Raw genomic sequence first — 12,321 nt, 5'->3', positions numbered from 1 at the left:
CTACTTGGTTCCTGTGTCTTGATTCCTGTTTATGCACCAGAAAGGTCACACAGTACCACATAATAATGAGACATAATAATGAGTGACAGCAAATTGGCTTCTTTGTCACAACGTATCACCTTAAGTTAGAGCGCTTGCTTTAACATGATGACTTACTACAACCATATTAAGAAAGAAAACGACACACATTCAGGTCCACGCTGACGCATGTCATAGGAAGGTGTCAGATGTTATTATGAGGCCATCAGTGATGTACAAGGATGCAGTGAACTCACTGGCATCCATATTTAGATGACCTTTTCTATTCCTTGCACAAAAAAATGACAAACTACGTCAAAGCTTTCTGAGAATTTCTCTGTCCTTAATACAGTTTGTTCGATATTGTGGAAAATAGAATTTTATGCATACAGATCATTTGGTAAAAGCAAACATCAGGGTGGCTCATTTTGCAGGATTTTTCTTTGCATAAGCCTCTTTCAACTCACAAATCCAGAGAACTCTATTTGACTCTCTTTGAAGACTCAAAACTGTGAAATCATCACTTTCTCATATGTGATTTTTTCCATTTTCCCCCACTCTAACGACTTGGAGGAAGTCTTTGTGCGCTCATAAAAGGAAGACATTTGATCCCAAATTGAGCTTTAATTCAAAGTAGTTCCCCCCTTTGAATTTTGGAACCAGAATATGTGTTACCGTTCCTGGAAAATCCCTCTGGGTATTATCAGCGCCTGAGATTCTTAAGACGGTACTTGTTGTAGAAAAAAGAATAGCATTCAAAACAACTATTTTAGCTGCCTAGAAATTTACAGTTTTACCAAAATGTCCACATGTATTCTTTCTCTCAAACTACTCACATCTTTACACATATCTTCGTGTAAATACCTGTATGCAGTGCAGTAGATCTATGTGGTAGTAGCGGTCATGGTGAGCGTTGGCAGCAGCTAGCGTTAGCAGGTAGTCATTCCTGGCTTGTGTCGCCTTGGAGTTACAGTCACTTCTCTTAGCTTTCAACTGAAATGATAGAGACAGACAATACTGCAATACTGCATTATAGCAATAGAACAGAGCTTTAAGCTTTAAGCTTTAAGCTTTAAGCCTTAAGCGGAGTACAAGAGTCTTTTTTTTAGGTTCTCATAAGAAAAAGCAAAGTGAAACAACCATTTGTATCTTTTTGTATTGTGTTTTAAAAGAGTGTGCTTGCAAGTTATGCCTCAAGAGGGAGCGACAGTATTATGTCAGTCTATTAGTGAGTGAGCTCTCTTACCTTTACACTTGCTTTCTGTAAACTAATTCTTGACTGAAAAAGACCCAGTTTCGACCTGAAATAACAAAACAGAACAAGCAAATAAGTTAATCTTGGATGTAATCATACATCTTATTATTTAACACAAATATTAACAACAACGTAAATTAGAAAGAATAAACAGAACATTTTAACCTCTGATTCACAGCAGGTATATTGTATATAGCATATATTGGCTCTGGAAAAGGTGGAGCGTGATAGCAGCAAATCTCAGCCTGATCCAGCTAATTTGATGAATACTGACAGTGATATCAGAAAGACCTGTCTTAGAACATAAGTGTGGTCAGATTTTTTGTCCCACTGTGCTGATACGCTTGAAAACAGGCAGTGTGTTTTCCATTAACGCTCACACATACAGATGCAAAATGCATTATATGTGTGTGATGATGTCTGTCTCTATATGTGTGAGTATGTGTGATTTGTTTCTACTTATGTAACCCTGCTTTATGCAGCCAAGTGGTGTTAAAAGTATGAGGTGTGTGTTGTGTCTCTGCATTCACACCAACTTCTCCTTGTGTGTTCCTTGTGCCCGACGATGACTAATGTCTCAGCATTTTTCTCTAATGAAATACACACACAAACACTCGCATAGCAGCACAGCAGCCATGCATTTGTTTCTGTGCCTGTGTCTTTTTCTACTGAGTGATAGGGAACAGAAAAGAGTTGACTGGCCAATCGATGTGGCCGCTAACCGGAGCCGAGAAGGCAATGAAGTTAAAATGTCACTGTGGCTACAGCTACCAAGAGCTGAAAGGAAAACAACACTCATCGTCTCTGGATCAGATTGTGGCAATAGTTGTGATGCAAAGCTTCCAAAATGATTTAACGTATAGTAGAAACTCAAGTTTCTACTATACGTTAGACTATTCTAACGTACTCCATTGACTATTCAGTGGGGAAGACAAATGAAAAACTAACAACAATATATTTTAATCTGTCATTTAGCCAATCTATCTTTCAATTCTAGAAAGCTGCAGAAAAACCACAGACTTCATTCAGGTTTAGTGTATTGCTTGGATTAACACCTATGTTGTCAAACTCTGGTACTGTACTGTGGTGTTGGACTCTTTTCTTCTGTATTCTGTTTGTCCGACTCATAAACACTACTCTGTAACTGATTGCTTCTTTCAGCCCTCATGTTTCTCTCACACGCACAAACAAACACACAAGACTTGCATACAAACATATTCTCTCTCCGTGAGGTTAACGAAGAGAATAATCATTCTAACAATGAAGAACATCTAGCTAGTAATTTTCATGTATGTGTACAACCCCTAATAACACGCACGCACACAAACGCACACACACACACACACACACACACACACACACACACGTGTAATGCCATGGTGAGCTTACTTGGCCTCTATATCAGCCTTCTCTCGTACAGCGTGGGCAACCTGCTCACAGTCGTAGTATTTTTTCTTGGCTTTGGCCAACTCCTTCACTGACTCCTGCAGCTCTGATTGAATTCCACTCAACTGATCTATGGTCTGTGAAGAGGAAAAAGAAAAACAGGCAAGCTGTTAGAACAAAAGCCGACCAACATGAGTCACAATAACTTAGTGTGAGTACATGGAAGGTAGTTGTAGAGACGGATAGAGAACAAAGAATGCTTCAGGAAGCTATGACTAACTCTCACTGTACATGCATCAACTCACCTTTTTGAGTTGCTGCTCTTTGTAGAGTCTGACAGTCTTAGCAGGATCTGACACTTGACTTTTGTAGTTGTCACACACGTTGAGTCGGGACTGGCTCACCTGCACTGTACCTTCTAAGTAGGACCTCCACACTGCATACACATTCCTAGTTGGAGAGAGAAAGCAACAAAATACTGAATGGTTGCTGTTCTACAACAGAATGTTGGCGCAAGGCAGCAGAGCACAGACTTGGACAAAATTGTATGTGCTTTACGGGGGGAAAAATGTCTGCCTTCTTCTACATGCTTTCGACATGCGTTATCCACGCACACGCACGCGCACACACACGCACCTGTAGTCTGTTCTCTGGTCATCAGGGTTGATTGCAGGCCAGTCTCTCTTCAGGTACTGGCTCGCTAACTTCTGCAGAGCCTGAAAGCACAAGAGTACAGATGCTGCAGTGAGAAAAAGGAAAGGCAAAGTATCTCCTATTTTCTGACTAATTTGCACTGTTTCTAAAATACAATGTATTTGTAACATGTACGAATGTATGGAATAAATAAGAGAATAAAGTTCCCGTTTAGTGTAGCTTGAGGTGCAGGACCCCTGACCAAATGTATATTTATATTTATCCATACTGTAATTGTAACCAATCTTATATTAAATATCAATATATAATCTCAAAGCAGAAGATAAACTGTTGACTCGCACAATATTATGTCTGCGCGTCTTTGAACAGACAACTTTTGCTTTTGCTGTCCACAACATAAGATATTTTAAATTACAAAAATTGCAAATGATGAAATGGAGATTTCAAGGAATTGTTGCTATTTTGCTCTCTTATAACATAACCTTTCTTGGCACAAAGAAAGCTTTTGAAACTCTTTCATGAGATTTAGAAGACTGAAGCATACATTGTGTATTTATACACTATACATTGTGTGTTTCACATTTTGCTTTGGATGATGAGAATAATCACTTGGATAACCAGGTCAAGTCATAACTAGCACAGTATCAGTGTGACGACTCTGATATGACGGCTGTAGACTTCATTCTAGCTTGGCCGCCTCACGACTGTCCTTTTCCTTATTGTTCTGTTTCAAGAACATAGCCAAAATCTTGTCTCTAGCTCAGTGAACACAATACAGCAATAAGATGGATCTGCCCCGCGTCAGCAACAATGACTCCCCAGTCAGCTCCTGTGAGTGTGAACAGAAACCCAGAGGGCTGCAAGAAAGGGTAACCTACATCTACTGGACTGGGTCACTGTGTCAGTAGCGACAACTCACAGATGCTGAAGTGGATGTGTGTGTGTGTGTGTGTGCATGTGCGTGCGTGTGTGTGTGACCAAATCCTCATCAATAAAACAGTTGTTAACAAACCAAAACAACTAATAAGACAATCCAACCAGGACAAACAGACCTTAGGGACATATTAATTCATTCCTCCAAGGCTCATTCTTCCCTCATAAATATGAATCTGCATGTAAATCTGGGCTCTCGATTTTGTTTTCAAATCAGCCTCCCAGTTAGCAACTCTCTTTGTTTATGTCTCTCTCCATCGCGAGTACTATCATTCTAACAGATCTACTTTCAATATTACAAGCCTCATCATTACTTTCCACATATCTTCGTCCACTCTCTTTTTAGTTATACATATTCCATTGAATCATCTTCTCTCTCGCTCTCGCTCTCTCTCTCTCTCTCTCTCTCTCTCTCTCTCTCTCTCTCTCTCTCTCTCTCTCTCTCTCTCTCTCGATCTCTCGATCTCTCCTTGGCCTTTTTACCTTTCACAGATGGTGAATGAGGCCATCAAAAAAAGGAACAGTTCTTTATCTTGTTCTCTGGAGCTGAAACTCGGTTCCCTCCAGCTGACACACAAGCATGTGTCTTTGGGGAGATAGTGGCCCAGTGACCCCTGACACCCACCATCTACTCCTCGAGAAAAGAGTCAGTGCTTAATCTAAGCACAATTTAACCATTACTTAAGCAGTGTTACCGTCTGAGTAAGTTGGCAGCCAGTGGAGTAAATATAGTGTAATAGCTTAAATTAAGTGTAGAGGTCAGTACTACTTTGAGTCATGCAGTGTCAGAGCGGCCATGAAGATGCACATACAGTATCATACATGAAGAAAAGGGAAACCTATTTCTAATTAGCTGTGGAGGTTACCTCAGGGAATGGTGAGCCGATGCCATTCTCATTGACGTAAACTACAGTCAGAGGCTTAAGTACCAGAAAAATACCAGATTAAGTAAATACACGCACACGCACACGCACACACACACACGCACACGCACACGCACACACACACTGTCCAATTCATGAAGAATTATAATTGCTTCAAGCATACTCAACCTCTCACACTCTCTAGGGAAGGGTGGAGTGGGTGTGGATGGTTTTGATGAAAGGCTGAGAGGCTCTGTGACTTGTTTGTTAAAAAAATAAAATGAAGAGGAGTAGAGAGAGAGTGTGTGAAGGAGGGCTGGAAAAGCACGCAACATTAACATTGCAATGAGAGGGAGAGAGACAGAAAGAGAGAGAGAGAGAGACAGAGAGAGAGAGAGAGAGAGAGAGAGAGAGAGAGAGAGAGAGAGAGAGAGAGAGAGAGAGAGAGAGAGAGGGAGAGGGAGAGGGAGAGAGAGAGAGAAAGAGAAAGAGAGAGAGTGTGTGTGTTTCTGTGGGGGGGTTACGTGAGGACAGTGACTGAGAGCTGAGTCACCCACTGTGACTGTGAGCTGGCTAGCTGACAGGACGACTGATTTGACAGCTTGACCACCGCACCACACTGCTCCCCATCAATTTATCAACAATACAATGACACCAGATACTGCATCTTGAACGTGGTCCAGTTGAACATCTGGGGTGAGCCCTCATTAGTGGCCCCTTGTGGACACTATGTGCATGTCCTTCAGCCAGTTGACTGTGAAAGTTATAGCAATGACTGACTGAGGTTACTAGAGACACTGTGGGCAAACAGAGCTACTGGAGGCAGGTGAATAAATGAACTAATAAAAACAATGCATGCTCTTGATGGAGCCTACTCCAAGCAGCGCTCAACTTTTCTGCTCCACATATCTGGAACAAGGTCCTTAAAAGTGGTTTGCTGTTGCCTTTAATTTAACCAGATTCATGATTTTAATCAATGTCTGCATCTCACTACTGCATATTATTTCTTAAACTGCACTGCAACCTTTATTCTATTTTTTGCATTTTGAGTGTTTTTTGAATGTTCTTAATTGTTTTTAAATCTTGTTTTCTTCTGAATTATGTTTTGATGCTTTGAATCGCCTTGTTGTTGAAATCTGCTATACAAATAAACTTGCTTTGCCTCACTAGAAAACAATTTATGTGCAATACCTTATTGTTTGTGTACGAAATTAATTCTTCTTTTGAAGCCTCATGTTATTGTCAGCTAACTTTGAGGAGTTTCTTTTTGTATTTTTAACCACACTGGAATAGTCTAAAGAAAGAAATCAAGAAGGAACAATTACAGCCACAATATTTGTCAGCGCATAATTTAAGGCCTTCTCAGATGACTCGATAGTGTCATACGTCTTATATGAACGATAGCAAAGGCAGCTAAACTTGGCAACGACTGAATGGCGAGAAGCACATTGAGTGACTGATTAGTGACAGCTGAGGTGTTGGTGGAAGATTTGTGAGGATTTCAGTTGAGACTGCCTTTCTCCGTTTTCCTCTCCTCTACCTTTCTATATTTCTCACTGTATCCTCTCTCCATAGGCCCCTTCTCATCGCATCCCCCCATCCTCCTTTCTATGCTGTCATCACCTGTACTGCATGTTACTATGGCAACTCTCTCTCTCTCTCTCTCTCTCCTTGGCCCTTCCTGTGTGGTCTGGGTGAGGTGGAACTGCTCCTTTTATTACACACACACAAACAGTGAAACAGACACACTTGCACACATACATCCTGTTTTTGTGATCAGAGTGGCAAACAGGGTAACCAAACAGCAGGATATCCTGGGTTGACTGACAAAGAAAAAGTAAAAGGAAGAGGAAAAGAGGCTGATTATTGTTGAATATTGTGTATTTTTAAGCATGCCCATTTCGTACGCAAGTATTTTCATCGTTGCAAAGCGGTTTCAGTTAGTTCTTTTGTGTGTTTACAGCTGCATTCTGGCATTAAATCTGAATGACTGATAAGTCAATAGGAGACACTACAATTACAGGTTAAATAAGGTGGCATAATTGTTACTCATTTGCACAAGGCAACTGTTTGTCTTGTACGATGACATGTTTACTGTTTACTCGTTCTTTCATTTTACTGCAGACATCCCATACAACCGTTACTAATGATTACTTTAGTGCAAACTTAATTGAGAGGTACTATATTACTATATTGCAAAGAGGACACAAGGAAATTCAGAGAGAAAGAATTACAGTTGTTACAGGATGTTGTTAAAATAATAATTCATTAGAGTCTGCCAGCTAATTTGTCTGCTTCATTCATCCCTTCATAACGCTGCTCTCCCCTTTCATTAGTCATCATTCTCTTCAATGCACATTCTGCCAAATAACTCTGCAGACAGTCACCTTGATACTCCTGTTTACGCTCGCTCTTCCACTCACTTATTTTCTGCCGTCTCTGGCTCACTCACTTTCTATCAGCTGTCTCTCTTTCTGATTTCTTCCTACCGTTATGTGTCTGCCTTTTCAACCCTCTTACTTCCTCCTGAATCAATATACTTGATTTTCTCTCCCGTCTCTTCCCGTCTGCACTTCTCTGCCTCGTTAGTATGTGTGTGTGTGCGTGTGTGTGTGCGTGTGTTGTGTGTTGTGTGTGTGTGTGTGTGTGTGGGTGTACGTCTTTGACATTCACATCTGCAAAGTAAGCTAAGTTAAAGTAAGATGAGGGTGAATGGAAGAGGAGGGAGACCAAGAGAAAGACTACAGAACTACGACAGCTGCTTTTGTTCAACAGAAGATTGAAACAGACAGCAATGATGTGTTGTAAAAAGGTCATTTGTGTGTGATGTATCTTTCCTCAACGTCGTTTTCAGACTTCTTTCCCTTCTGTTAACCTTAACAAAATGAATGTAGATCAAATATTGGATACATTTGAGAAAAATACATAATTGATTGATTGATAAGTGGGCTTTAATGGATCTGTGCACAAGCTATTTGTTATGTAAGGTATGTGCCAATGAATGGCAGGAAGAAAGGAGGAGAAGAATACAGAGAGAGCAGAAGATGGATAAAAAAAAGACAAGATCGAGAGGAGGAAATGTAATTAGATTTTCAAAGCACTCTGTTTTGAGTGTGGTTTACATTTGTAGAGTTTCTACTGTGGTAGACTATTTTAGATCTGATGTATGAACTGAACCTGAAAATCCACATTTTATTTTTGAGGAGTTACATGAAAACCACCCATAATTTTACGTCTGATTTACATGACAGAGCACTACTGGTGCACAGAGAGACACACACACACACACACACACACACACACACAGCGACAGCCACAGTCGGCTGGCCTTTTTGGGCAGTGCAGTGAAGTGTGACCCCAGCAGAAAACTATTCCAGCAATGCTGATTGTGGAAAGGGAATACAGGACAAATAGCTCACACTCACATGCTAACACACATGAAAAGATGGCCACCAATCAAACTATTGGATTGGCGGCTGGTAATGTGCTGACTCCTTCACACAGGGGATGTCTGATCTGACACAGTGGACAGAGGACAAAGGTTAAATAACAACATCTTCACTTTCTTTCTCTCTCTGTTTTTCTTTCCACCCCACCCCTTTGGTCTGTTCCTCTATTTTTTTAAATGTGCATGTCTATTTCTTTCTCTGCCTCTTTGTCTCTTTCAGCTTAAGCCTTTCCTCCGTCTTCCTACCACCCTCTCTGTCCATCTCTCTATTGGACTGTGCTGATTGGCTGGTTATCTGCGTGTATCACCAGGAGGTGGCCAATGAGTGAGTGGAGAATCCCCCAGCGGTCGACAACCTGAGTGTGTCGTGGAAAGAGAGACAAGAGGCAAGGGCAGATGTGCCATAATAAAATGCTATTTAGAAAACAGTAAGGGGAGCAAATGGTGAGTTAGCTTATCAATTTCCAAGTCCAAGTTCATGTTGGGACTTTACCATGTGGGGGAAACAAAGAGAGATGCCTACATGTGAAATATAAAAGCCTAATCTCGTTTAAACCACGCCAAATCCCATCTAAGAGTGAGATTTGGTAAACCACAACACTTACTGGACAAGCCCCACGGGAACCTCAGGGATTCCCCGTGGCCATCATGTCCCATAACTGTAAAAAATGTGCCCACCTTCACCCTCACTCACGTTGCTACAAGGAGGTAAAAACAATATTGGTACCTCGAGGAAAAAAACATTAGCATTAGACTGTTTTGGGGTTCACACACTTTCATCCTGAAGGAGACACGAATAACTTGCCCAATGCTCCCGCACTTTAACCTACAGAAGTAAGATCGGTGCTTGTTGCTGCTGTAATAGTGTGGTTCCACACTGCTAAGCTTTGTTGTGTTTTAATCCGCCACAAGTCAGTTAAATTACCTTCGCTGTGGCATCGGTTGGGTTTCTGTGTGATGAAGTTGCTGTTACTGTACTTAAGTGCTGTGGTGAGGATCTACTTTGCGTGTTTTCCTTTCTTTTCAAACCAACACACATGTACACAGGTGTACACGCAAACGCTCGCCATTACACTTGTTTCATGCACATGTGGTGTGTTAAGCATGGTCTACATTGTGTGTCGCATTCCCCCTTTTAGTTGACCATTTTTAGTTGTTGAGCCTCACATTGGTAATCAATTACGTGACCACGTCCGCCTCTCCTCTTTCTCTCTCACTTCCTTCTTTTCTCTTTTCTGTGAATATGTTGTGCATATTGTAGTAATAGCTGGTTGTTATAGTATATAGTCACTGTTCACTCTAAAGATGGAATAGTACCTTAACTATTGATATCTTGAGTGAACACCAGTTGTGAGACTTTATCCATAATTCTATTGATAGTATTAATCTGACTAATATCCATAATTACATTTGTATCCCTGAAAAATAACCAAACTCACTCCTGCCAGATCCCAACATTTAAAAAAACAATGTACTGAGAAGTTCCCACACATTAACACACATACATTCAAGCATACACTACAATTACATTGTCCTAGTGAGTAGAGGGGGGGTTGCTAGGCAACCTCTATTTCTAAGGTGAATAAGACAGTGCTGAGGGAGCATCGTGAGAGACAGACAAAACGCAAGTGAGGGAGATAATGAGAGTCTGAAACCAGAGGGGTTGACCACAGGAAATTCACACTTAATCATTCAAACTACATGCAAATGAAGGCACAGTTTTCTCCCCTCTTTAGACAGCTTTTTCATTCTCTTCATCTTGTCCTCACGTGTAAATGTACATTCAGGATATTATGGCTACAAAATAAGAGCAATGTGTGGATAGTTGCATGGAGTGAATATGTTAATATGCACTTTAGAGCTGGATCGGTAATGTATTCAAATGTTTCTCATTAAGCTACAGGAGGATTTTCTAGCTGAGAGTGTGTCTCCAAGTGTCTGTGTGCGTGTGCATGTGCATGTGCATGTGCGCGTGTGTGTGTGTGTGTGTGAGGGCTTAAGCTCAGCAGCATCAAAATACTATAAAAAATCAAGACTCATTCACACTGAAGGCGGGAGGCACTGCTTGGTTTTCTACGTAGGCGCCGTTCAAATATGCTCGGGGAGAGCAGTATGCTGATGCAGCCATCTACTGGGAAATGCTTTTTGGGTTTGTGCATTCTGATAAATCTGCTGTACACTACACAGTGGCTGCCTGATGGGTAAAAATAATTTAATGGTAAGGAAGCAGTCATTCCTGCTCACCACGTTTAGAAATACAAACACTCGTAAATGCCTCCCCTCAAGCTTGAATACTGATGATTATAGATGGTGATACAGCCCCTTAGCTCTAAATAATTTTCAGTTTAAAGGGATCAAAAGCTCTGTCTCAACAAACATTATGTTAGCGAAATGCGATTCAGTTTATTGCCTCAAAAAGTCTTTAAAAATATACTTAAAGTGTCATTGTAAAGCAGGAAGGACAAGTAACTCTTTCTTTGCTGTCAGTATGTGTACATTGGACTCTAACTAAAGATTATCTTTACTATGAATCTATTTACTTTTTAAATTATTTGACTGATTGTTTTGTTTATCAATGCAATAATGTTGTACAAAATGTCAATTGTAATGTCTCAAAGAGCTATTGAATGAGGTTGAACTGCGTAAACTTGGCCCACCTGGCTTCAAAGGAATACTTCACCCCAAAAGTTTTTTTAGTTGGGGATGAAGCATTTTGACATTTTCAGTATCACAGATATGTGGGCTGTTGGTACAGCGGCTAATCCGATTCCAGTGTGGAATTCACACGCTGTAGGCGTGACCATGCTTTAAAGTGTGGTCACATCAGGCTTGACTAACACATTGCTTGTCTATTTTTGTAAAACAAAATATAACAAATAAATACATCAATATAAATTTACTGAAGTGTTATTTACTGTTCTAGCAATTTCAAATTTCACAACAATTACAATTAAAGTTCAAACCTTTCAAACACAGCCATAGATTGGGCAGAAGTTAAGCGGGATTCAAAATACCAGTACAAAATATAGATAATATGTTAATATAGAATTTAATTGAATAGATCGACCCCATTTTCACTGACACCCAAGCCAGCTACTTCAGGCTTGTATACAACCAATATCAATTATCCATATCAGTGTCGGTACATCCTTAGTTTAGGCAAAGAGGCATGTGTGAGTTTAAAGGACACTTGGGTTATACTGCAGAAATTGTGTGGATTATTTGCACACGGTGGAGGCATACAAGATAAACAAAGTTGTCTTAATGAATTCAAGGTAACACAGGTGAGTAATTAATATACAAATGATCACTTTGAGGATGAAGCATTCTTTAAGGCGCTCACTAAAAAAATAGGAATGGAGATTGTGTATGAAATGTTTGAACCAACACAGAATACACAACCTTGCATTGGTTTAGGAGTGGTAGTTGTGAGACTGAAGTCCCGTCTGTTAAAGAGGTCTACTGAGAATACTGATTATTGAGGGCTGCTCACTGGTATGATTGCAAATGGAAAAAATACAAAGCAGTATACAAAGTAATGGCTTCATCCAGAGCTGAGCGGAAGTACTGTGGCTTATTTACATGCAAAAACCTTTCGCTGTCTCCAATTTACAAGATTCATGATCACTATGCACCATTTCATGAATCTGAAAACAGGAAGAAAGAATGCCCAAATGAAATAGAAACAGCTAAACTTAGGTGAATAACCAAATAACATGGGAAGTGAAACTAAATGTCGCCAGCAGGACATCAAAAATAAATAA

The 12,321-nt window shown here is 40.3% G+C and overlaps 1 protein-coding gene across 3 annotated transcripts in view; it reads right to left on the bottom strand.

Moving 5' to 3' along the window:
* LOC137790486 (F-BAR and double SH3 domains protein 2-like) overlaps positions 1-12,321 on the bottom strand; it is a 55,124-nt gene that overhangs the window by 28,669 nt on the left and 14,134 nt on the right. For all 3 annotated transcript variants that reach the window (XM_068584774.1, XM_068584773.1, XM_068584775.1), the window contains exons 4-8: positions 3,296-3,375; positions 2,965-3,109; positions 2,663-2,796; positions 1,265-1,319; positions 883-1,011 (exon numbers count right to left, since the gene is read on the bottom strand). In XM_068584774.1, coding sequence (XP_068440875.1) covers positions 883-1,011; positions 1,265-1,319; positions 2,663-2,796; positions 2,965-3,109; positions 3,296-3,375 — 543 coding nt within the window. The remainder of the gene's footprint in view (positions 1-882; positions 1,012-1,264; positions 1,320-2,662; positions 2,797-2,964; positions 3,110-3,295; positions 3,376-12,321) is intronic.

The sequence above is a fragment of the Clinocottus analis genome, unplaced genomic scaffold (assembly GCF_023055335.1).
Source record: "Clinocottus analis isolate CAN_PGR_092001 unplaced genomic scaffold, fCliAna1.0.p SCAF_2, whole genome shotgun sequence".
Classification (NCBI taxonomy): domain Eukaryota; kingdom Metazoa; phylum Chordata; class Actinopteri; order Perciformes; family Cottidae; genus Clinocottus; species Clinocottus analis.
The sequence above is the reverse complement of the archived record's forward strand: the minus strand, read 5'-3'. Positions and strand labels throughout refer to the sequence as shown.